At 39.0% G+C, this 26,618-nt stretch overlaps 2 protein-coding genes across 13 annotated transcripts in view; one reads left to right on the top strand and one right to left on the bottom strand.

The window, feature by feature from the left end:
• The window catches only part of ASPH (aspartate beta-hydroxylase), a 120,397-nt gene extending 96,732 nt beyond the window's left edge, over positions 1–23,665 (top strand). For all 11 annotated transcript variants that reach the window (XM_069779405.1, XM_069779414.1, XM_069779411.1 and 8 more), the window contains 5 exons: positions 602–739; positions 7,233–7,368; positions 8,226–8,317; positions 13,504–13,637; positions 19,381–23,665. In XM_069779405.1, the coding sequence (XP_069635506.1) occupies positions 602–739; positions 7,233–7,368; positions 8,226–8,317; positions 13,504–13,637; positions 19,381–19,531 (651 nt within the window). In that variant the 3' untranslated portion in view covers positions 19,532–23,665. The remainder of the gene's footprint in view (positions 1–601; positions 740–7,232; positions 7,369–8,225; positions 8,318–13,503; positions 13,638–19,380) is intronic.
• Positions 23,658–26,618, bottom strand: part of CLVS1 (clavesin 1) — a 107,889-nt gene continuing 104,928 nt past the window's right edge. For both annotated transcript variants that reach the window (XM_069779417.1, XM_069779416.1), the window contains one exon: positions 23,658–24,915. In XM_069779417.1, coding sequence (XP_069635518.1) covers positions 24,828–24,915 — 88 coding nt within the window. In that variant the 3' untranslated portion in view covers positions 23,658–24,827. The remainder of the gene's footprint in view (positions 24,916–26,618) is intronic.

The following is a 26,618-nucleotide window of genomic DNA, read 5'->3' as shown; positions in this document are numbered from 1 at the left end:
TCTGGTATTAGCCTCAGTAGGTTTCTACCATGTGAAGTAAAGGAAAGAGACAAGAAAAATTAGTAGCTTCAGCTCAATTCTGGTGTGGCAACAAATATTTGAAGAAACTCAAGTGTATATACGTATTAGATAATTATGTAACAATTTAGATCCACAAAGTCAGCACTGTTTTCATCATTACAGCATCTCCATTGGCAGCATCATTAAAGATGATAATCTTTAATTCATAGCTAGCACATTGAAACATAGAAAAAACAAGATTGACTGAGATGACAAACGATCTGATCTTCCAAGTCCAAGGACAGCACCTAGATTACTGACCCATATTTACTGTCAATGCTTATGAGAAAATAATCCTGTTTTGCTAATGTTGGATTGGACAGCCTCGGCCATCTGATCTATTTTGGGATTGTTAGTTGGGGATTGGGGGGTTTGTTTGTGGTTTTCTTTTCCTTGAAATGTTCGTTACTGCATTACATTAGAAGAATAACCCTGGCATCCAAACAGACAGTCTGTTACCTTACCAAAAAAGCATAAGTTATCTTTTTTCTGTGGGAGTTGGCTGGTATGAATTAGGTTGTTAACAACTGCAATCTTTTAGGCATACAAGTGGTATGAACTTGGATACCAAAGAGGTCACTTTGCATCAGTTTGGCAACGCTCCCTCTACAATGTCAAGGGACTGAAAGCTCAACCTTGGTGGACAGCAAGGGAGACTGGTTATACGGAACTGGTGAAGGTAAGGCAGTTTGTTTCTGTATACTTCGATTTTATTTTTTTTTAGTAGCAACTATAATCTAAGGTATTAAGCAGAGAAAATTCTCATCTATGAAGTCTGAATCTGTGAGTACCAGATACCAATCTCAGACTGAGAACAAGATTTAACTAAGATATAAAAAGAGCTCAGGCATTTTCAAAATTGAGAATGGGGTCAGGATGGCTTAAATTATTAATAAATAAAAAATTTGCATGGTAGACAACTGTAATGTCTCAAGTGCAGAATGACAGCAAACGTTGGTAATGTCTGGGACACCCATTGTGAAATTTTAATTAGTTAGGAAAGGCTGTTTCCTTCATCCCTTGTGTAATAGTTGGTGACTTCTTTGGAAGCTTTTAATTGCATAAGAGAAACAAGTGTAGACTCCCAGTGACGGATTTAGCAAAAGATAACAACATATAATTTAAGTTCTTTAAAGTTCTCTTTTCATGTAATGCAAGACAAGTAGTCTGGTTATTATTCATAATAATAGTTGTGTTTCAAAAATAGCATAATTTTTATTATTTTAATAATTTTAAACATAATTCCTAAAAAAATTTAAAAGGGGTGAAGAACCTTTTTTTTTCCCCTGTATGTTTTAATTATTGGTATGTAGTTTAGCAAAATTATTCTGCACAAACAATTTAAAACCATAAATGTTTATTTGCAAGAGACAGGTTCCTTCAGAGTGGTTGTTTCATTATACTTAGTTACATAACATGTCAAATAACCTACTATGAAAGGATGATTTTATTAAAAAAAAAAAAAAACAGAAAGAAAGAAATTAAAAAAGGAAGATTACTCCTTGTTATGCTTTTGATGGCAGCATGAATAAGGCTAGGAAATTTAGATTAAAGTGTGATTCTCCAGTGTAATCTCAGTCACACAAAAAAAGCAATTAACTTTATGGACTAGTGTTTGGGAAGATTTGAAATGTACATGTATTGAACTCATTCTTGAGGAATGTGTAGGAATAGATACTCTTTGCCATAAAGAAGATGGAGAAACTGGGAACTTCTTATCATACTTTTGCCAAACAAAAAGGAAAGATTATATTATTTTATTGATGTTTTAGAGCTATCTGCAGTGATGTTTTACAGTCCCTTATATGTAAACCACTCAAATTCCTGAGTCACAGAAGGTAATGGTCCCTTCACATTTGGCATGAGGAGACAAGTCGGCTCTGAATGATGAAAGAATTCGGTTTCCTGTTATAAAACGGCCAGGGCTCCACCTTGAAGGGATTTTTTCAGATTGATTGGACTGTATATGGCAGTCTTGGCTTGGATCAGCATCCTGGATGACTGCTAGAAGAGCCATTCAGATGACCAACGAGGACAGAAATTCCGCCCTGACCTCCACAGCACAACTGCCTCTCTGAAATCCACTCATACCTCTTCAATCCAATAATTTTGTGGGTTTTTTTTTTAAGCTGTTTTATTAGCAATATGTCATTGCATCTGGACTAAATTGTGGCTGCTAATTTACTTACATAGGTATCATAATTTGGGGGTGGTAAGATTTAAATTCTTCAAGATAATGTTCACATTTGAAAGTATAAACCCAAAATATAAGTTACATGCGTCAGGAAAAATATTTGTATTGTTGTGTTTCCCCCATAACTCAAGAAAGTACTTGGAGTTTTGAAAGAAAGCAGACTTGATTCTAATAACATACAATGCTGCAAGCAAAATTTGTAGTAGTATTCTCCAGAAAGTGGCAAAAAAATCATTGAAGACATTGGTTTTATTAATTTCTAAAATATTCCAACTTCTGTACATGTTTTAGCTAAAAAAAACATTATTTCCCCATTCCACAGAGCAAAAACCAATCAGCAGTTATTTCTGACTGCTTCATCTTGTTACGTTCTTACATCTGTGCGGGATGTGTGGGAAATGCTACCAAATCCCCAATGATAGAGTTTGATATGGAAAACTGCTGTATGAAGGGCAACACACTGGCGGCCCTGGCCTTCTCTCCCTGTGTTTCACCATTTGTTGTTAAATGTGAACAAGCTATTTTCAATATCTTGATAGCTTAACAATGCTAACGGAGGATTTATTTGTGGCTAACTGAGACAGTGCTAAAGCCACACTGGCAGCTCTTTTTGGTTCATTCAACTAACCAGCACAGCTATAAGTAGCATCTTGTAGCACAGACCTGGCTTGATTTTTTTTTATGAAGGGTCATTTGGTTTCTTGGGACTGGAGATGGAGATGTGAATTTTGACAGTGCCTTGCTTTTTCCACAGAAAACCTGAAGAAAAAATTGTCTTTTTTTGGTATTCCCAGTTCAATAAATTCCTTCTGAGGGGCGTTCAGCTCACCTAACTGTAGCCATAAGGACACGAGGCATATTGTCTATGCTAGTGGTCTAGTTTACAGGTCAAAAAAGAGTATTTCCAGAGGATCATTAATTTTTACTGTGTTAAATAGCTATCTAAGGATGGCATGTCTTCCTTTCTGGTGTTAACTTTCCTACTGCTTTACTAAAAAACAAGGCCTAGACAACTAATTTAGGCCTGATGTTTAACTGCCTGATGGGTTAGATTAAAGAAAATCTCATACTTTATTTACTTCACTATTACCGACTTGCCTGGATGTCTTAAGAAAGAGGGGGGTTTTAGTTACTTAAAAAAAAAAAAAAAAAAAAAAAAGACAGAATATCTCAACAACACTTAACAGGATGACAGGATGTGTATTATGGTGGTAAATCCTGGTTAGTGCTGCTGTGCCAAAGGGAAGTGGATCTTTGCATGCCTTTAGCTGCTGCGTGTTAATGCTTAATTTTTTGTAGTTTCTTTGAAAGAATAGGAAGGGGCACCTGATTTCTCAGGGAGCAGAAAACGTAAGCCTTTAAATTAGGAAGAGTGTGTCAAGTGATTTATGTAGAAATACTCTGTTAATGTTTCTGGTCTACAGTATTTCAGGCCTTTGGATTTGGAGATTCAACAAACTCTTTCTTGTTTGAGCTCAGCTAAAAGGAAACCTTACTTTTATCTTTGAAAACCTGTCCTCCTCCCTTGGGGCAATTAGCTTGCCATGGACAATCTTACTGAGTTATTACGTTATTCTCTGGTACCTCTTGTAGAACCTCACAATAGCATTATTCTTCTGTTCTGGTGCTTGTTTAAAAAAATAATAAAAGAGGTACAATGCTATTGGATCCTAGAGACTTTTCACCAGTCTGAAATTAATACATAGGTAATGACCTATGTAACTTTGTCCTTTCCTTATGTTGTATCCTTTGACTTTCGGAAAGGACCCAGAGGATGCTTTGCCAATAATGTACTACAGTGAATAACTGATTGATTAAAGTAGAGCTTGTATTGTCAGTTTGATGGCTTAGATTTTATTGATTAAAAGTTTCAAGTGCAGGAAGAAAATCACAGAAAGAGAAAGAAAGCACAGCACATATCCATGACATTTTCTGTAGAATGACAGCTAGGGCTTAATGGTTTAGCTAATAATAGCTAAACATTCATATTGAATGGAGAAATTAAATTGAAATGTGCATTTTAACTGTGGCTAGATGTTTTAAGGGGAGCCTTCTGTTGAAAAGAGCAGAGATGATGCCTACAAGTGCTGATGTTTAAGCACTGAGAATGACTGAATGGGTGCAAAGAATCTATTTTGAAAGGTTTAAAATACTGCCCCTTACTTGGAGGTCATCAGCGTTCCCCAGCGGAGACAGAGTAACGGATCGTGAATACTCTCCTACTCTGTTTCAATAACAAAATGAAATAAAGTCTTCAGCATGATTTTATTTTATAGTCCAATGGATTAAAATGGACATGTGGTCAGAAGTTATGCCTCACAGAGGAGTAGTAACCTCTTAATCTCTGCCTGTTTCATTTATGACTGTGCACTGAAAGGGTTTGACAGCACAGAGTAAGGATTCTTTTACTATCATAGTTACATGTAAAAATATACCGATATTAAGAAATCCCTATTTAAATATAGTAATGTCTTTGCCAGTAAAATCTACACTATTGCCAGATGTAAAGCAACTGTAAACTTCCATTATTGTTAGGAATTGTATTTACAAAGCCATATGGAGGTTTATGGGAATTAGCTGCTAGGAAACAAGTACATATGCTCGCAGTGCTGGTCACCACCTGATTCTTCACTTGGAATCAGGATATTGCATCAAATATAATATGAATTTGTTGCTCTAACCTGAGGCTTGAATCCCTACATATCATGGAGCATAAGCATATTTAACTTTATTCTATAGATACCAACTCATATCAAGAGCCATAAGTTCAAGTCCTGGACTTAGTCGTTATATTTTAATAGTGTTTTGCATTCTTACCGTTCAAGGTATACCTAAGAGTCTGTAAAATCAGGGAGATCAAGGCTGAGCTGTGTTTGAACTCCCCACTTCATTTCTACCTAAGAGTTACCTATTACTCATAGTAAAGCACTATCAGCATGTTTTATAGATGGGGTCCAGGTTTTCAGGAGTACAGAGACATTATTGATTTCAGGGCAAGTTATGTCTAAAACCATTAAGGAGTTAGTTCAAAATCAATTATATGTATTCAAATCACTTTGTATCCAACATGTTGTGGAAGGACCCTTAAAAGGGAAGGGCAAACACCCACCTTTGCATGTTAACTTTCAGCCTGTGGCACTTGTGAAGGATTAGAGGTAACAAAGCAGCTGTTGCCTGCAATGCCTTGGACCACCAGTGCTCTTCCATGCGTCATCTTGTCTGCATGGGTGAATGCTCCCTCTTACCTATTTTCAGATGAGAGAGTAGGAGGAGTTTGAGGAAACAGAGGAGCACTTGTAGTATCTTTTAAAGTTTTCCAGTTTTGTTGATATATCACTTTAAATTGAGGCCGGTGTAAATGTAAGTTATTCTTTTCTTTCTCTTCTCCAGCCAGTGCAAAATCAGGTTCTCAAGCTGGTATTTCCTGTTGTAGATAAGGTAGTGCAGTCAGTACCAGCACTGTTCCCATATTCATCCCTGATTAGGTGGAAATTTTCAGTCTGTGTTCTACGCTGCATTTTGGAAAACTCAGTTTTCGAAAGATGTTCTCAAAAAACATTTCTACTTAATGTTAACTGTTAAATGAGTGTTATGGAAACCCATCAGTGGGAGAGAATAAGGTGAACGCACCAGGAAAAATAAGTGCTCTTCTCCTTTACTGATGGATGAGAGAGAAAACAATTTGCTAGGAGAAGAAGAGATTACTGTAATAACAGAAGTGCAATCCTAATTTTCATAGCCTACCTAAAAATGTTCTAGTGGGAGAAAGTCACTGTAGTATAGACAGCATGTTCTAGCCATGGCTTGCTTTGCTGAGCCTTTTATGATATAGCAACGTACTACCTATTTTGTGGGATCAGCTTGTCTTTTAATTGAAAAAACTCAAGTAGAAAATGCAACTGTTTAATTTAAATGGGGAAGGCTAATAACCACATGGAGTTTTAAGACTAAAGAGGGGCAGTTATATCACCTAGTCTGATCTGTGTTATACAGACTTTTGAGTTTTACTCAGCTTTATACATCATATAAAGAGGTAGTGCAAACACACCTTAGCCTATTTGCAGTGTGAAATTGAAAATATCTTACAGAAACGCTTTATTCAAGAGCACAGAGGAGAAATGAAAACCATTCACCCAAAATAAGGTTTAGTGAGCAAAGTGCGTGCCTGGGAAATGGAATTTACTTTTATCCAGATCCATTGTTATGCTGTTGGGTTTTCATTTATATTGCTATAACATTAAAAAGATTTATTATTAGTAGAATAAAAGGTTTTCTAATCTATCTGATTTTTACAAATATAATGTCCTAAGGCAGCAGAGAACAGAAATTTTAATTCTACTATTTTGTGGTTTTGGTATGTATGAAATACAAGGCAGCTTACACATTTTTAATGGTTGTGTCCATAGATCATCACCTGACATTTCAAGTCGTATTTGATCTTTTTCAATAGCATCAGCATGTGCAAGTGAATCTTTGCAAACCTTTTTGAAGGTTTAAATCATTACTGTCAATTTAAGTGGCCTGTTTACATTTGTACTCTTTGATCTGTGATGTTCTGTCAACACCTGGAGTTCCAGGTTATGCAAGTGGTTTTCTGGTCACAGGAGTGCTTCCAGGTAACATGTGTTGTCTTTAAGAAGATCAATACTCTTCCTAGCTTGCAACACAAAATGATCTGTTAAAGAGCCCTTAAGCTAATCAAAAAACAAGTCAAAGTGAGGCCTAGCCTGCAAAGAGGCTGGGGATTATTGAAATTTTATGATCCCAATGTAATTGAATCTGAGGAATGCTGTGAAAGTTCTCTTTCTTGCCTTAACGTGTCAGAAGGGAATTGAATATAAAGAAACTTGATAATGATGATGAACACTTTTTTAGTGCTTTTAAATTAAAAAAAGTTAATAGTGGCAGCGAAAAATAAAAACAGCACTAAAACCAAATGCAGTAAGTTCTCAGTGCAGTAATATGGCTCTCTAAACAGTCCTTAGAAAAAAATTGGAAGCTCATTCGGGATGAGGGGCTTGCTGTGATGGATAAAAAAAGAAGCCTCTTCCTGCCTGAAGATGAGAATCTACGAGAAAAAGGAGACTGGAGCCAGTTTACCTTATGGCAACAAGGTAATACATTTTGTATTTCTTCTCTTTCTCCGATTTCACTATCTCAGATTAATATAGTGTAATAAGGAGTAGCAACACATTTTTTTTCCAGAACCGTTTTTGTAATCACTGAATCTGCAGAAGAAGGGAACTAATAAAATAGTGTCTGGGACACCTGCAACAGTGAACAAGAGTTTGTTATTCAAAAACTTGTTGTCACCAAGCACTTCTAAGAATCCCTTGAGGGTAATACTCCTCTTCTGGCAAGGCTGCCAACATTTTGCATGGTAATGCATAGTACTGATCAGCCTGAGGGAAGACGGGAACGTGGGAGAAGGTGCATCCTCAATATTGTGTTGTCGGCTAGGTGAGATCTATCATTCAGACATGGTATGAGCAAAAGAATGTGACTTTAATAAGCGTGCTGCCCTGTACCTGAGCTGTGCAGTGGGAGGTGCAACTACTGGAATGACCTTAAATTCTTATAGACTCTGCATATGAAGGAGTACTGTAAAATAAAGTATTAAAAGCAACTTATATCAAAATATAATCTGGTGTTGAAATGGTATGATGTTGGTGGCATTTTTCATCTTTTTTCTATGCAGCCTTATTAATGATTATACTTTTAGAATCATGTTTAAAAAATGGTAGAAAGCCTGGTCTTCACAAATAATTTAAAAGCAAAGATGTGCAGGCTGCTCTGATATTACAACGTGTAAGTACTTCTGTTTCACAATCTGTAAAATGGGAATAATAATAGTATTTACCTGTCTTTCAGTGTCAGCTCTTTCACAGCTTTGTTGCTCTTCTGCAAAGCAGAAAACAAGGAAATGTTTGTTCATTGCTCTTACCAATGCTCTATCCATTATTTTCACTAGGAAGAAAAAATGAGAATGCTTGTAAAAGTGTTCCAAAAACATGTGCTTTATTGGAAAGATTCCCAGAAGCTACTGGCTGCAGAAGAGGGCAGGTACCTGGCAAACTTCATTTTTGCAAATTCCTAATGCTGGGAGCAGGTGGTTTTGAGGAACATATATAGAGGGATGCGTGACCTTGGTATATTTAATGATGCCTCAAGCACACAATGAAGTTAACAGTTAAAAATTTGCCAAATTTTACCCCTCGGCAAATACAAGGTAAAATGTTAGCTGAAGCCTTTCTATATAATCTTTAGTTTGAGCCATTTTACTTTGTGTTCACTGGGAGCTTGTGGTAGGTAAGTACTTATTTGCCATGGGTCAACCAATAAGTAACAATTTACTAAACCTCAGCCCTAAGTGACCTGGTCTGACTCACAGCTAACCATGCTTTGAGCAGGAGGTTGAATTAGGGCCTTTCTAACCTGAATTTTCCTATAATTACTCTTGACTGAACTTAACTTTACAAGACTACTACAGTGAGCCAGTGAGCACACTGTGATAAACTTCACCACCTACCCCAGCCTGACTGCATTACACTGAAGGAGAATCACCTACCTCATGGAAGCCAAACAACAGTACTGCTGTCACATGCTTCTTTCCTAAAGGTTAAGGAAGGAAATTTTACATCTATAGGCTGTGGCCTTGCATGCCAACAAAGTTTGTTTCTTGTGCCTGGTGTACTGACTACTCAGCTACATATTAACCTCATTAAATCATGCAGTAGACTTGTATGGTATGGATCAATACATACACAGATGAATGAATGGCCCAATACAGATATCATGTGATTCTGTAGGACAGAATTTTTCATTATTCTTTTTTTTTCTTTTTTAAGTTATTATATTTTATCTGTAATGACTACATGAGAATAACCTTCACGTTCCAAAATTAAGGATGCAAAAATTGGAAAACACAGTGCTAGCATAATCCTAATTCAGAGCCTTGAGAGTAGGTGTCCAGCTTTTTGACCAGACTCTTGCTTTTGATGTGCAGAATTGCACTAGATGGCTACTGTTGTGGGAATGAACAAGGCTATTGTTTCATTGATTTGTTGCAAAAGCTAGTTGTAGTAAATATAACTGATGAGAGAGGTCATCCTGCTCAGTGTGGCTAACAGCAAGAAAACTGCTTTCTGTGGCATCCACAGCCAAAATGGATCTATCCCAGAGAGCAAATTTTCTTTGACAGCTACTGTTCTGTTCGTTATTTTTTGGCAACACACATGTTGTCACCAGGACGTCGTTTGTGGAAGCATTGTGTATTCACCACTATAGCTGTAGTTATGTGTTTTGAACATATAAAATGTAAAACAGTGTGAAAAATAGTGCTCTAGAAGTCTTCCATTTTACGTCCAGTTATTAGGGGATGCCTAGGACAATTTTGGTCTTTTGCTAGCCATGTCTCAGATTCTTACCGGTAAATTAAATTAAAAATATCACCTAATCTCTATTCATGTACTGAAGCACTTGGAAGCAGTGGGAACAAACATAATCAGGAAATCAGGAATTCTGTGGTAGATAGACCCTTTGGATGCTTTGGGCACCTTGTGTATTGACAAAGATAAAAAGAAACGTAAAATATTCACAACCTGCTCAATGCTGCTGAGAGACTGTGTAGAACAATAGCAAGTGATCATATTGTTAAAAATTATATCGTTCTTAACAGTAAACTAAAAGTAGCACAGGCAGTTGTAATTCTGGGCATTTCTTAACTCTTTGGAATTTTACTTTACAACCATAGTATAACTTGTCGGTAGTTAACACATCTTGGTGTAGCAGAAGTGGTGGGTTGGAGCATCTGTGCTCACCACGGCCACTGGAGCTTATCACTTGCTGTCATAAGAAAGTGCTGGTAAGCTGAAACCTAAGATGGTGGGAACAGCTAAGGCATTAGACACACACTGTCTTCTGCTGATTTCGTTACAGTTGGAGAGCAAGCAACACCTTAAACCCTAAGATTTATCAAAGTTACCCTATCCCAGTCAGATGTGCAGATTTCTCCGTTGAAAAGACGCTTCTCGCCACTGTCGTGCATTATTCACACTTCCTGTTCGTTGGGTTGCTGTAGAATCACAGAAAAGTTGAGATGAGAAGGGAGGGATGTCTGGAGATTACCTAGTGTCCTGGTTTTAGCTGGGATAGAGTTAGTTTTCTTCCTAGTAGCTGGTACAGTGCTGTGTTTGGGATTTTAGTGTGAGAAGAACGTTGATAACACACTGATGTTTTCAGTTGTTGCTAAGTAGTGTTTAGACTAAGTCAAGGATTTTTCAGCTTCTCATGCCCAGCCAGCAAGAAGGCTGGAGGGGCACAAGAAGTTGGGAGGGGACACAGCCAGGGCAGCTGACCCAAACTGGCCAAAGGGGTATTCCATACCATGGGACGTCATGTCCAGTATATAAACTGGGGGGAGTTGGCCTGGGGGTATCACCGCTCAGGAACTAACTGGGCATCAGTCTGCAAGTGGTGAGCAATTGCATTGTGCATCACTTGTTTTGTATATTCCAAACCTTTTATTATTTTTGTTGTTTTATTATTGTTATTATTACTACTTTCTTCCCTACTGTTCTTATCTCAACCCATGGGTTTTACCTTTTTCCTTCCAATTCTCTCCCCCATCCCACTGGGTCGGGGGGAAGCGAGTGAGCGGCTGCGTGGTGCTTAGTTGCTGGCTGGGGTTAAACCACAACACCTAGTCCAACCCCTTGCTCAAAGCATGCTGAACTAGAGCAGGTTGCTCAGGACTGTCTCCAGTCAGGTTTTGAATACCTCTAAGGATAGAGACTCTACAGCCTCTCTGGGCAACCTGTTCCAGTGTACAATAAAAAAAGTGTTTTCTTATGTTTAAATGGAGTTCCCTGTATTTCAATCTGTGTCCATTGCCTCTTTGCCCTTCACTGGATACCACTGAGAAGAGATTGCCTCCGTCTTCTTCACTCCTCCCATCAGGTATTTATATACATTGATAAGATCCCCCCGTGAGCCTTCTGTTCTCCAGCCTGAGCAGTCCTAGCTCTCTCAGCTTCCCCTTGTATGTCAGATGGTCCAATCCCTTAATCACCTTTATAGCCCTCCACTAGACTTGCTCCAGTGTGTCCATGTCTCTCTCATAGTAGGTAGCACAAAACTGCACCCAGCACTCAAGATGTCTCACTAACTCTGAGGAGAGGGGAAAGATAACCTCCCTCAACCTGCTGCCAAAGCTCTCCCTAATGTAGCCCTGGAGGCTGTTGGCCGTCTTTGCTGCAAGGGCACATTGCTGGCTCATGTTCAAATTGTTGTCAATGAGGACATCAGTCTTTTTCTGGGAAGTTGCTTTCCAGGCAGTTGTCCACCAGCTTGTATCGGTACATGGGGTTATTCCTCCCCAGTGCAGAACTTTACAGTTCTCTTTGTTGAACATCATAAGATTCCTGTTTGCTCCTTCCTCCAGCCTGCCAAGGTCCCTATGAATGGCAGCAAAAAAAAAAAAGTAGTGTATCCGCCATTCCTTTCCTATTTTCTATCATCTACAAACTTGCTGAGGGGGATGCACTGTCCCATCATCTGAGTCATTTGTGAAGCTATTAAACAGTGTTGAGCCCTGGGACACACCTCTGATGAGTGGCCTCCAGCTGGACTTTGTGCCTCTGATAACAACTCTTTTGAGTCTGGCTGAACTGCCAGTTTTCAATCCACCTCTCTGTCAACTTACCTAGTTTCTGTTTCATCAGTTTGTTAATGAGGTTGTTTATGGCAGACGGTGTTGAAAGTCTTACTAAAGCTGAGATGAACAATATCCACTAATCTCCCCTCATCCACCAAGCTAGACATCTCACCATAGAAAGCTGGTAAAGAACAGTTTCCCCTTCATCAATCCATGCTGACTGCTCCACCACTTTTTTTCCTTCATGTGTTTGTAAATGGTTTCCAGGATTATTTGCTCCATCACCTTCCCAGGGATCGAGGTGAGGCTGACTAGCCTATAGTTCCTCCTCCTTGCCCTCCTTGAAGGTAGGAAAAAGATTTGCTTTCTACCAGTCCTCAGGGACTTCTGCTGGTTGCTATGACCTTTCAAGGATTATTGAATGTGGATTCACAATGTCATCCAGCTCCCTCAGCGGTCATGGGTGGATCCCATCAGGACCCATGAACCAGTTTGTTTAAATGTTCCCTAACCTGATCCTTCTCTACTGAAGGTAAGTCATCTTTATTCCAGTCTTTTCCACTGGCCTCAGGTGCCTGGGACTCCTGGACGTCAGTCATACCAGTAGAGATTGAGGCAAAGAAGGCAAGCAGTGTCTCAGCCTTTTCCGTGGCCTTTGTCATCACATGTCCTGCCACATTTAGCTGCAGGCCCATATTTTCCCTAGGCTTCCTTTCACTGCTGCTGTATTTGTAGAAATCTTTCTTGTTGCCCTTGACTTCCATCTCTGGATTCAACACCAGGAGAGCTTTGAGTTTCCTAACCCCATCCTTGCACGCTCAAAGAGTGTCTCTACAGTCTTCCTGGGTGACCTGACCTGCTTCCACCTCTTGTATGCTTCCTTTTTGTTTTTCAATTTTGTCTGGGTTGCCATGCTTCCTGCACATCGGGATGAACCATTCCTGAGCTTGGATGAGGTGATACTTAAAAATCAACCAGCTGTCCTAGAGCCCTCTTCTCTCCAGCACTGTATCTCATGGGATTTTTCCCAGCAGATCCCTGAATAAGCCCAAGTCTGCTCTCCTGAAGCTGTGGGTAGTAATCCTGCTTTTTGCCTTTCTCCCTCCTCTCGTGATCCTGAACTCCACCATCTCATGGTTGCTCCAGCCAAGTCTGACAGTGACCATGACAGCCATGTTGTCATCTGAGAGGGGCCAGTCAGCCTGGCTAACACAGGCCTTCTGTCTCCTGTGGTCCATCCTTTTAAACAATAAGAGTGACTGTAAGTCTTTCCGTAAGAAAGAAGGTATTTTTCTGACTGTAGATAGGAGATAATTATTTTCAGGTTGAAAGATGAATACTAGTTATTTTACGCAAAAGTATACACTTTTACATACACACACCCGTGGATGCACACATGCCTCACAAGACATGTTTTTTGTAGCATTGAACACCTTTAGGACATGAGAAAGCACAATTGTTGCAGAGACTCTAACAAAAGGTGACGTTGCACTTTTGGCCTATCATCAAGGATGAGACATAATGAAGTCCTGAACTCCTAGCAGTACGGTTGTGAAGCTGAACCTGTTGAAGGCCTGCCTTTCTCTTTTTTCAGATCAAATATTCTATCATGCACCCGGGGACTCATGTCTGGCCCCACACAGGGCCCACCAATTGTCGGCTAAGGATGCATTTGGGGTTGGTGATACCTAAGGAAGGCTGCAGAATTCGGTGTGCCCAAGAGAACAGGTATGGTTGGGTTTTTTTGTTTTGGTTGGGTTTTTTCCACCTTCCTCAAGGCTGAAAAAGGGGTGGGACTGCATGTAATTAAAAAAAAAAAAAAAGGTGTGTTTTACTGATCAGGAGATATAATATATTTCATTAAACAGGCAATTTGCACCCTAACTCTTGGTACAAACATATAAATATGAGATCTCAAACAATGCCGGAAGAGTCTTTAGAGACAAACCTGCTCTTCTCTGCTATGGCATGGAAATAACAGTGGGGTTAGTCCACACAGTCTCTGTGTTTACTTTTACAAAGCCAGTCTGATATAGTTGCCAACAGAGTTCTCTTTGTTTTGATTTTGGGGGGACTTAGAATTTGTTGCTTATTCAGCAAAAGCTAAGATGAAGCTGTACCTCCATTTTCACCACTGTGACAGAATACTCTTGTATTTCTGGCAGAAGCCTCCTTCCTAGCTGGTATTATTTGTTATAATTATGTTAAAAATATTCCAGTTGAAGTTGATTTCAAGATGAAGACATCTGTGAAGTGTTTGGCCCAATGAATTACACAGGTAGCAAATGTCTTTAAAGTGCATTTTAAGTAAGAATTCTTACCCCTTAGGGAATAATTATGCTGACTTGAAAACAAGTTTTGTCTCTGTTTGCTCAGTGCAAAAAACAAAATATACATCTACAATCAGGGCATATACTACCCTGAGAAATACAAGAAATTGTGAGAAGTTTTTGCATGATATTATTAAACGCAGACAGAAAAATATAGTATTAACTATGTTGCTTTTTGCTTACAGATTTAATTTTCTGAGACTTAGGTGAAATTCTAATGATGCTTAACATCTATATGTATATTTTTGGAAGATTCTGTGTCTTGTCTGCAGTGTCTGAGTGCAAAAAGTGTTAATTTTGAATTCTTTTCATGGTAGTAATGTACACATATGTTTGATATTGAGAAATGAAATGCCACTCCTGTCTGCATGACTGCAATACGTAGCAAAGATTTTTTTCATAACATTTGAAAACAACTACAACAAGAAATGTTCAGAATTTTTGAGGCTAGAAGTATCCAACTGTTAATAACCAAAAATGTTGTCACTATAGACTCCTGCCAACATATAGCTTATTTAATAATCTGTCACAGTCAGTGTTACAATCTACACTACCTATATGGACATTTGCTTCCAGCATTCCAACCCAATATCCAAAATAAAGGAGGGAGAGGTAGCTAATAGACTTAGAGGGCTAATATAGACATGTGGAGTCTTTTCACTTTAGGACATTATTGTGAATTCAGATTGGTGGTGACTGAATGGCATTACCATTAGGTGGCTGTTTAGTAGCCTGTGTGAGCAAAGTGGTGGTTTTGATCTTCTGCCAAGAGAGCAGGTGTCCACAGCTCACCACCCATTATTACAGCTGGCACCCTTCTTTGTCTTAACCCAAACAGAAGGGATAGTCCTGTGGAAAATGAACTTAACTATCTCCTTGGTAGCAATACTCCCTCAAAGTCTAGACTGGAGAAAATGCCTGTTGCTGCTGGTATGCTGCAGACAGAGCACGTCAGTGACCAGGCTCCTGAACCTGGCTCAGTCTTATGCATTGAACCTGCTTGTTTGAATTGTAAAATATTCAAGAGCTGACTACAGCCTGTGCTGGAATGTGTTAACTTTAGTTGCTTTTGGCAAGAGCTATACATTCAGAATCAAAGACAGGATTTTCACTGAAAACATTGAAAGTGTGTCTACTGCTGGCAATGAAAGGGTTTTTTACATCCCTTCCCCCATGAAAGAGGAGATGGGTGAACTACCGTGGAAGGGAATGGTGCCAGGAGGAAATCCTGCCTTGGGCTTTTTCTATTCCTCCCCTCCTGGTGGTTCAGAGCAGTGGTAAACTAGTGGTTTCAAATAGGAGAGCTGGCTCAAATATGAAGGTTAGCATAGGTCAGGCCTTTTCTGGCCTTGTGCCCCACTGCTGTGTGTATGAGATAGAGAACAGAAACAGAGAGAATTTTGTGCTTGGTTACCTCTGTGCCACCCAGTGTGGGTGTTTAGAGGGGCAATGTTACAATGCAACTCATCCCTGATGGACAGGCAATTCAGCTTTGTCTAGTACTGTGTTTTACTCCTTCACTTGCAGAAGAGTCTTTTTGCAGCTGCTAGGCGCTGGTACACCTCATTGTTATTCTGTGCAAGTATAGCAATTTTAGGTCATTTGGCTATTTTGAAGTGCCAGCTCTGTAAAGTGTAGGGTACAATACACAAAAATGGTAGGTAAATAATATCTAGTTATCAAAATCGAACATCTCTGTCAGACAAGGTAATCATGTTTTGAAATGAGGGTGCAGAATTACAGCCTCATGCAGGAGCCAGTCCAAGATCTCACCTGTAACAGGTGACACTAAAGCCTTGCAGGTGATACAGAAACTACCCCAAAGTGGCTCAGCACCAGACCAGAATAATAGTGTCTCTACGGTCCCACTGTGAAGTGTTTCTCACACCATGAAGGCTTCTAGAAAATATTTATTTGCATGCTAATGGTGGGGTTTGTAATCTATTCAAAAGAGGCTAATAGTTCTGTCAACTTTATGACTTTTTCTTTGTTGTGCAAAACAGCCCATTGCATTATGATGCAAATGATAGATCCTGGGTTTTAACCTCTGAAGCTACTTCATCTGGGTGCTTGGAGTTTTTATTGTCCTTGACTGAGCTGCATTTTCAGGCTATTTAGGGCAGGATTTTTCAGGCTTGGTTTAATTTACAATTAAAACAAACAAATAAACAAAAAAAACCACCAAAGAAAATCCAAAAAACCAACCCCCAAAAAACCAAGACCCAACACCCCTCCCAACAACAAAAAACCCACCAAAATAAAATACCCCCCAAACAAAAGTAAATTCCCCCACCTCCCCAAAAACAACAACCCCCCCCCCCCAAAAACCCCGAAGTTGGCTTGATTTTTTTACCACAACGTAGCATTGCAAGTGGTTGACTCCCATTGAATTGAATAATACCAATGTAACTTTAGTGCGGTAGCAGAGACTTAGGGTTGATATGGCATAAAACATTTTTGTTATCTGATAACTGACATGGTAGCAGAAAAAGCACATGATCATAGCTGAAACCTGCAAAAGGCTCATTATCTGAGCCTTCAAGGCTGATGTCTGTGTGCAAGCCAGTGTGAATTTCTTGCTATGTTATGCTTTCTGGTTTATCTGCTCTCGCTTAAAATATATTTCGATGATTATTTAAGTTGAAATGATCCAATTTCAATTTCCATTTCTGTTCAGAACAGTACAGCACAACCCCATAAATTTTGATGCTTAATTTTTGCTTTTGCTGGATTAAAAATACCGAGATGACTTGGGAGTCTAAATCTCATTTTCTCCCTGTTTTTCAAAAAAGAACATTGTTTTCTCTGTGAATGAACACAGTTGAATGAGCTAAGCAACATATTTCCATCTTTGATGGTAAGACCTTTGTTTCTTTACCATCGCTACTGTTCATAGTTCTTAATTCTCTTTAAGGGCAGCCATCCTGTTGGACTGCTTCAGCTCCTAAGGGATCCTGTTAAAAAAACTTGATTATGTGCTCATTGTAGAGTGGCTTTAGGAGGTAACACTTCTTTGACCATTATTGACTCAATTGACCATTATTCATCCAGTCTCACCTGAAGGGGTATAATCAGGTGCATGCTTTTGTCCTGCTGCAATGCATAGTAAATTTGCTTTGCTCATACCACTGCCTGACTTTACAATAGATAAACCATGTAACACATAATCAGCTACTGTGCCTAAATGCAGTGGGTAAGATTGAGATCTGAGGGGCAGCAAAATGACTAGCACAGTGACTTTTTGACATGTTGTGACATTATCACTAATGGTCACTGATCAGCTGCTGATTTTTCGCAGTTTCAGGACTGCATTTAACCAGGCGTTAAACCTCTCTTTAAAATTATGAATCCAGATCTCAGCAGGCTGGAGAAGCGTACCAGCTGAAGCTTCATGAAATTCAACAAAGGCGAATGCAAAGCCCTGCAACTGGTAGCAACAGATCAACATCTTGCAACAGTACAGGCTGGCTGATGACTGCATAGAAAGCAGCTTTGCAGAAAAGGTCTAAGGGTCCTAGGGGACAAGTTGAATGTGACTTATAATGTGCTCTCATCTTGATGAAGGCTAGCTGTGTATTGGCCTGTGTTAGTAAGTGCATAGGAAGCAGTTTGAGGGGAGCAATTTTTTCCCTCTCTTTTGCACTCAAGACACTGCCTCTGGAGTACTGTGTCCGGTTTATGGCTCTTCAGTACAAAAAAAGTCATCAATAAACTAGAGGGACTCCAGTGGAGGATGAAAAAATTGTTTAGGCAACTGGAGCATGCGACACATGAGAAGCTCAGAGAGCTGGTTTGGAGTCGGAAAAAGAGAAGGCTGAAGGGGATACTAGTTACTGTCTTCTGCTACTGATGGGTGACTGTGCAGAAGACAGAGCCAGACTCTTTTCAGAGGTGTGCGGTTTTAGAATGAGAGGTAATGGACACAAGTGACAGTGAAGGAAATTCCATCTAGACAGAAGGAAATTTTCACAATGAGGTTGGTGAAACACAGGAAGAGACAGTGGAATGTCCATGGTTGCAGATATTCAAAAATCCAGTAGTCAGGAACCTGAGATATCTCATCTAACCTCATAGTTGGATCTAACTTTGCAGTTAATCTTGCTCTGAGCAGAGGCTTGGACCAGATGCCCTTCCAAGGTTTCTTCTGACCTCAATTATTCTGTGATTCTGTACTTCGTAAAGTTGACAGAAACACTGATTTTTCCAACAATTAATATCTTCCTTCTGCGTTGCCTCTTGACATTGCTTTTAAATCTGGTAATTTTGTTAATTTTTCAAGCGATGGAGGTGCTCAAAACCAAGCCACTTTGAATAAATTGTGTATATCCCTTTTTCTGCCTAACAAAGGTACAGATCTTGGAAAAGTATCACTGTTAAAATTTGGCTCTTCCATGCTGTAATGAACACTCACTTAGGGTATTTACAGCTGTTCAGTGATCTGCTCTGCCTAAGCAGTACTTGGCAAGCAGAGGGGCTTTAAGTGATGTGGTCTCATCCTTCCAGTTCAGCTTTAACAATATAGTTAACCCAGTGTACACTATGGCGTTGCAACCTTCCTCTGAAGAAAAATCTTCAGACTCAGTGCTTTGAATGGTTTTATGGGACAGGACTGTTAACATCCCTGAAATTTAAAGAATGATCAGGGCCTACTTCTATTGTTTTGATTTTTAGAAAAAGCAGATTGATCTAATGTGATTTGTTTTCAAACCATATGACCATATCACTGGTCATTCCCTCAGTTTCCATCACTCATTATGTATGTATCTGATTAGAAAAGGAGAAAAGTTGATTACTACACCACTATTATACCTGCTTCTTGCTTATTGGACTCATTAAAAGTATATCAATAACAAATACTATAAATGTCTGAATGTGTATGTGGACATAACTGTGCAGAGTGAGGGGAAACAATCCCTCAATAATGTGAAGGACCATTAGACTGATCTTCCTGTAGTTTATTTAAATCAAAACTCTGATACTCCAATCTCTTTATGTTAGGTAGTGAAATCCTGACTGTGCAATATATACTGTTTAAGTCATTCTTATATGTCAAAGAGCTTCTTCAGAGCTGATATATATAGCTTGCCTGCTCCATGGCACTTCAAATACTACACTAAAGCATGTTCTTTTTTGTGTTGCAGAACCTGGGAAGAAGGGAAAGTTCTTATTTTTGATGACTCTTTCGAACATGAAGTATGGCAGGATGCTGAAAATTATCGCCTGATATTCATTGTGGATGTGTGGCACCCTGAGTTAACAGCACAACAGAGACGCACCCTTCCTGCTATTTAAGGGGTTCCTTCTGATGAGCGGAGCAGAGGAGCTTTAACCCCTTTGGAGTACACAAATAGGATTAATTTATCCAGCATATTAAGAATACAAATGTTGTAAGGTTTGGAAGAGATCAGGATGGCATTCTGCAATCACAGAGGACTTGACATGAAAAAAGGAAAAAAAAGAAGAAAAAAAAAGAAGCCATGTTTTGTTTCATACTGATACAGCACTGATATGTATTGTTTTTCCAGCTGCAAGTTTGAAAATACAAATCTTGTCAGCCAAAGAGCAATAGGTCTGGATTTTCAAACTGAGGAATGTGCAGATGTTTTTGCCATGCCTATATTATGCGTACAACATCAGTCAGTCAGTCACCTGCCCAACCATGTTCAGGCACAAGATCTGTGATTCTACATCTGGGAAATACTTCCCAGGCTTTTATCTGGGAAGTAACATGTAAGGTATTTACAAACATATGCACACAGCCAACTTTGAAAATCAGTATGCAGTTGTAATGTTAGCTGCTTTAGGCATAGAACATGTCCCTGTGTTATCAACTGTAGATAATGTGAATGGGTTATATGTGTTTTGTATTTTTTTCTACCTGAGTAACTGTATTTTTCTAGCATAATTATGAACAAATCTTCTTTAATCAACCACTATTTTTTAAAAAACATTATCTATATAAGTGCATCTCTAGCTATCAGCAGAAGGAAAACACTATAGATGAACAGATTTCATTTTTGCCAAGTGTGGCCTTCTCTTGCCTTCCTGGAAATGCAAACAGAAACTTGCATAATCAGCTGCTTAGTGAAGCTTTGTTCTTCTAAAACAAAATAGTTTCTTAGTTAGCAGGCAACCTTAGTTTGATGATGTGATTTTGGAAGATGTTGAGCAAATGTGACATCTGTAGGCTCTGATCTTAAAGTGCTTGACAGTTCTTAGGATTATATGGTGAACTGCTGTTTCTCCTATCATTACAAAAGCTTGTGTTGTGATACTCGTTTTCTACCCAGCAAGGGTCTGGGGCACCTCCTTCCAGGGGCTCCTTCTAGGCTGCCCTTGGGTGGTCATTCAGCAGAAAAAAATATAGGAAGAATTTCTTGTGCTTTGGGCAGAAGGACAAGATCTAACTTGGTTTCCTGCCAGAAAGCAGAGCAGACAGAGAGCTTCAGGTTATTAACTTGTGTTAACTTCTGCTGCGAGCATCCTACAGAGTGCTAGAATGATCCTTTAATTGACCTAATGGTGTTTTCCTTGTCTTGAAATGTATGACATAATGCTGAGGTAGTCTCATCCCAGTACTGTTTACAGTATGCTCTGTATTTGCCATGCAGAATTTACTATATGGTAAAAAGGCCTATATTTAAGAAAGAAAACTGGTTGGATGTTTAAGCAGTTGGCTGGTCTTTTGGGTCTGTACTGTTTAATGGGAAATGGAGGGTGCAGGACCCTCCACCTGTTAACTTCTAAGAACACTAACAGGAAAGAGAGACCTGAGGTTGCACTGTTGATGTTTATGGCTGGCTGTTATCTACTTGCCTGCAAAACCAGCCGGGTGTGGATAGGTGTGCTAGGATACTCAGGGCTTGTCAAGGGCAGTGGCATCATTATCAAGGGCTGTGAGAGACAGACACTAAGCAAGGAGACACTGAGGTTACTTAATCTCCACAGCTTTGGCTTTGTTGTCCAAAAGACACTGAACAGTCATCTTATTTGTTTAATGCTCGGTGGTTTTGTACTGCAGAGACTCTATCACGGTACCTAAGTATCGTGACCAGAATGCCACGTTTGCTGAAGCAAAATACAGATAAGAGCTTTGCATTCCCATAAACTGAATGCTTTTCAGATTTTGTATTTTACTAGGTAATTAAATCTTGTAATGCCATGTAACACATGGTGATTGCACCATAAATTAGTGTAACCAGTTTCTGGAGGTGTGCACTTTAATTTCCTTTTTGACTGTTAAACTGATAAACCCTCTCTGATCAAGAGTCAGTTTTGGACAGCTATGATAATTAGCCTTTAATGTGTTGTCTGTATCAAAAATAACACTGAGACTATACATAATATACAAGAAAGTAACAGTTCTCAGTTAATCATCACGAAAACTGAAAAGATTTGTAAGTTTCACGCTTAAGAAAATATAGGCTTTAGGAGAATCGTGCAAAACTGGAAATAAGGTACTTGTTATTGGGGGGTCATAGTAAGAATTTTTTTTAAATCTCTTGGTGGCTGTTTAGTCAGAGGCTATAATTTCTATCTTTGTAAAGTGATCAAGCAGTACAAATTATAAACTATTTTGTAATTCTCTAAAATAAAGACATAGTTTGTAATGAAGGAATCAAGAACTGTTTAAACCAAAATTTGTGGTTTGAGTGTATTTTTATTAATGTTGCATTTTAGTTTCTATAGCTCAGAGTAAATACTAAAGGAGTGATAAAAGCTTTGGAGCTTTATTTATGAAAATCCATGCCATCCTTCAGATTGTTTCATTGTTCCTTTGAAGGCTCATACTTTATCTTTTCTGATTGCTATTGGCAAATAGATAAAAGTAATCTGCCCAAGATGTGTGTATGCGCTGGAGTAGCACTGTTTATTAAATTGTGTGGTCATATATTGGCCAGTTAAAATCTTAAGTGCCTTGAATATGGCAAGGTGTATTATAAATAGCTCCTGCAACACTGGAGTGAATCTACTCTATGCCTACCTGTCAAGGAGCTGAGAACATATCTTTTTCTTTAGGTACAGCTACTGGATTAGCTATATACATGGGGAGAATATATATAGCAAACCACAGAAATTATGCAGTGAATAAGTGGTATATTATTTTTGGTGTTCCTGTTTGCCAACTGGTATTTCATCTTGAAAAAGCTTTTCAACATTGGAAATGCCAATGGAAAAATTGAATCGAAATATTTTTTAAATGGAGAACCATTGCAATTTAATTTTTTTTCTTTAGACTTATTTACAGAGGGAAATGACAAAAAAGGACAATTTACTCTCCTTTTTGTAAGGCAGTACGTACTCATCATGATGTTAGGAGGTGGATTCCTCCCTGCCTGTAGTTACCTTGCTTGCAAGCACAGAGTCTGTGTAAGATCCTACAGTTAAATACAGGCATCATACATTTATATACAAGGCATCATATGTATTTATTCATGTCACAGCTAAAGAAAATAAATAATTCTAATCCTCTGCGAGGTTTAATCCTCAAGGACTAGATTTAAGTGATAGTTGCACTTCTTGGGCAGAACAAGTCCTACTTGAATGAACAGTGATTGTAACAGGTCATCACAAAGATTCAATGGCAGTGGAGGTAAGTGTATTAACAGAGAAAAATCGTAAACCAAAGTATTTCTTCATTAATGCTGCAATATGATAGCCAATGTCTGTCTTTTTCTGTCTGTTTGATTTTTCACTTTCTGCTTTAAGTAAGTTCTCTGTGTCAAACCCAAATGCCTGTGAGCTTCGTGAGCCCAGGGAAGGGAAGGGAGCGGTGTCCTATTAGCAGGAGTTGCCATCCTCGTTTTCTGTAATAGGTGGTAATGCCAGGGGAGGGGGAATGGAAGAAATCCCAAAGATAAATGGGTTTAGTTGTCTTATTAGTTCCTGCAAGCTTCTGCTTCTTTTTCCGACTCCTGTGTTGCCTTGCTGGGACCATCCACTGCCTTAAAGACTTGCTGTCTGTCATGGAGGCCAGGCTTTGTATCAATGACATGCTGCTGCAGAAGAAGGTTAGTCTGAATGAGGCTATTCTGTACAAATAGTAGCAGGTAGATCCCAGGTGTGTTGATAGGATCTGGCAGGATGTACTTTCTGCCCTGTGCAGGCATGAAAAGTTGTTGTAGATAAAGGCAGTAGTTTGTCAGTCTACCTGTTAGGGCTGACCATGTCCAGTTTTGAACTATATCATCGCTTCAGTGTATCGCTTATGAATTCAGTGGATGTTCCAGAGGCACATTACAAAGTCTCGTGCCCATTATCATCTCATTTTATATATATGATTTACACTGCTACCTTTGATATGTTGTTGCCAACCGCTTGTTCTAGTAAATTGTCAATGTACGGCAATTTAATTGAAGACTAAAGGTGTGTACAGTGGTTGTAACCAGTTTAGGAAATAAAGTCACTGCACATGTAATCTGATAACGATTTTTCTTTTATTTCTTTAATCTGGTTTCCATTTCAATGAAGGGATGGGAGTCTCTTTGCAGCTAGAGCAAATAGAGAAATAACAAACTGATCTTTGGCATTTCAGTTCTTCTGTTCTTCCACATTTCCTTCTAGCAGAAGCTTGTACTGAATAATTAATTCTAAGTTTTCCTTATTCATTTTAACCATGGCCCGCATCCGCAATGAGCATACCATTCTGGCTACACCTTTCACTTGGCTGCAGGAGGGAAGGGGGTAAATGGCTCTGCAGAGCTTTCATTTGCTTTTGTGACCTAAATGAAACAATCTGGATTGAACCATTAATCACTGGTGAATGTGTCCAATGGGTCTCCCTAGCACCCCCCCTTCACACATGCACACACACACGCACACGCACATATCTAATAGGCTCCCGAGTTGCCTGTGGAAAAACACATCGTTAAAATTAAATAATTACATTTCAAATTGCATGTGTCTGCTGCCCACACAGTTCATGTCACTCAGCTGACAGTTTTAGAAGGGCTTCAAAAGTTAATAATAATTTTTGCTAGATACTGAAATGTGACCCCCTATAAGCAGCATGGATGAGGCAGTCACAAAGTGTCATGTTGAATGATATTATGCTGGCACTGTTTGGGGGGGAGGAGGGGGATGTTCTTTTTTTAATGCAAAATATTTCTGTAAAACTTGACCACTCTGTAGATGCTGCTGCTTCTGTCCTCTGAGCCAGACTAAACTGCTGACTACAGTGCAAAGTTTAAATTTGAGATGCTTTTCCTTAGAACACACTTAACCTTCACTTCTATAAAACTGAGCATCCCTGCTGGAGTCTTCAGGAAAACTACTGACACACCCTGGTTTCTTTAAACAGAGAAAGCAGTCCCATAATTTCCAATATTTTAATGTCATAAGTCAAAAAAAAAAAGAACAAATTCTTTGTATATGGACAGGCTCCTGCGTCAATAGAAATTTCTCAGTTTTTGTTCAGCATTGGCCACACAGACAGATGGCTGGTGACAGTTGTTACTTGGTCAAGAAACATGAAGGACTTGTTCTCGAGCAAAATGCGTGCGTGTGTTTGTGTGTGTCGTGCTCTGTGGGTTTCTGGTACGGTGGAAGTCTATTAATGTATCTGTGTGTGTGTTGGGCACATGAGAGCTCAGTCCAGAGCCAGCAGTGGCTGGGTGTTCTCGCTTTCCCCCTGGTCTTCATGTTTCAGCGTGCCGGCTTCCACCACAGACTGGGACCTGAAAGCAAGAAGACACACAAATGCTTTCAAAATATTTAGTGCTTAGCTACTCTCCATAATGCTGAACACACTCAGCAACTTAAGGGCGTGATCCTGAGATACCATGAGCTGTGTTATTGATTAATGTCTTCCTATTCAAAACCACTTGTGCAACTGCTTACTGGAAAGCAAAGTCATTTGTACAAGCGCTTGCAGGAGTGGATCTCAGCTCATGCTTGTTACAAATCTTGAGAAAGACGAGTAGATAAATCACATATTACTGATGTAGGGGTTTAAGGGGCAGAACTTCCACGAGTTACCCAAGATCAGTGAAGAAGCCAGAATTAATACAACAACGAGGGAGCTTCTGGTGTGCCCAGTCCTGCAATTTATCTTCTTGTCTACACTCTTGAAAGAGAACTTTATTCAGGGCTAGTCCATTTTAAATTAATTTCTGTGTTCAAGGTGGGAAGTATAGTTTATCCTTTCCTGCTAATGGACAAAAAAAAGAAACCCAACCTGTAAAAAAAAGAGTGAACGCTAGAGAAAGTGGATAATCATGATTTCTTGCAGTGACAAAAGCTGAGTGGGCTTAAACTAGTGGGAAAATTCAAGACTCTCATTTTCTGAGGTCTGTGTACTCCAGTGTTTGCTTACTGAGCTATGGAAGGAGGAACTGATGAGTTTATTGTTACACAGATTTGTTATCCTCCATTTTGTCTGTTTTGGGCTAGGAGTTGCCTCCCAGTTTGGAGTGGGCAATGAGCTTTAGAGGAAAATCACCATGTGAATCGGGAACCTTTAAAAAGCAAACTTTTTCAAAGGCAGCGGTAGAATCATCCAGCCTGGGCATTTGCATAGTGCATAGTTTCATTTTAAAGAGCCAGTTTTCTCATGGATAGCTTTTAGAATTAGGGGTAGTTCTTATTCCCTACAGGATGTGTTTGTAGTTCCCAGTTGTTCATTATGGTAACCTCAGTTTAAGCCTTAGCTATTTAATGAGATTAGATATCACCTCTCTTTTGATAAGAATCATTAATAGATTGCATCCTTTGGTACTGCAGCACTTGATCAGGACTGAATACCATGACTGTGAATAACTTCTATGATTATTTTTCCTATTCTTATGCCTGGAGCTTTCATTAAAGCATAATAAAAAATTTTCATTAAATAAAAAATCTCCAAAGAGAGATAACAAAAACTGGATGCTCAATGGAAAGATTTTATGCCAAAATTTTCAAAGAAAATATGTTTGCCCAAACATTTTCACTGTGTATTTTTTACAGTAATGTGACATGCATAATGTTTATGACTGCACTTTAATATAGAAAAGCAGCTGATTCAGGAGATTATGCAAAATGGCAATTTACATATTTCTAGTATGTAACAGCAAAAACTAATCACGTGGCTTTGAAACTGATACAGAATGGATTCAAATCACAACTTCAACAGGTTTTTATTTTCTTTTCCAGACTACTAGAATAGTACTTGATTAATACTCGTCACCAATGTATGGTCTGTGTCTGACCCACTGCCCTACAATGGATAAAAAAAGTTGCAGATCCATTGCAGCATTTGCCAGCATATAGAAAGTTTCTGCTCTAAGCCAAATGTGAAAAATCTCACAATTTTGCCTTTTGTGCCTTTTGTGATCACTGCTGATTATCTCTGCTCTCATGTCATTACACAAGAAAATGTTCTTGCACCTGTAACAGCAAGATA

Source organism: Haliaeetus albicilla, chromosome 3, assembly GCF_947461875.1.
Source record: "Haliaeetus albicilla chromosome 3, bHalAlb1.1, whole genome shotgun sequence".
In the NCBI taxonomy this organism is placed as follows: Eukaryota; Metazoa; Chordata; class Aves; order Accipitriformes; family Accipitridae; genus Haliaeetus; species Haliaeetus albicilla.
This window is presented reverse-complemented; position numbering and strand designations above follow the sequence as displayed.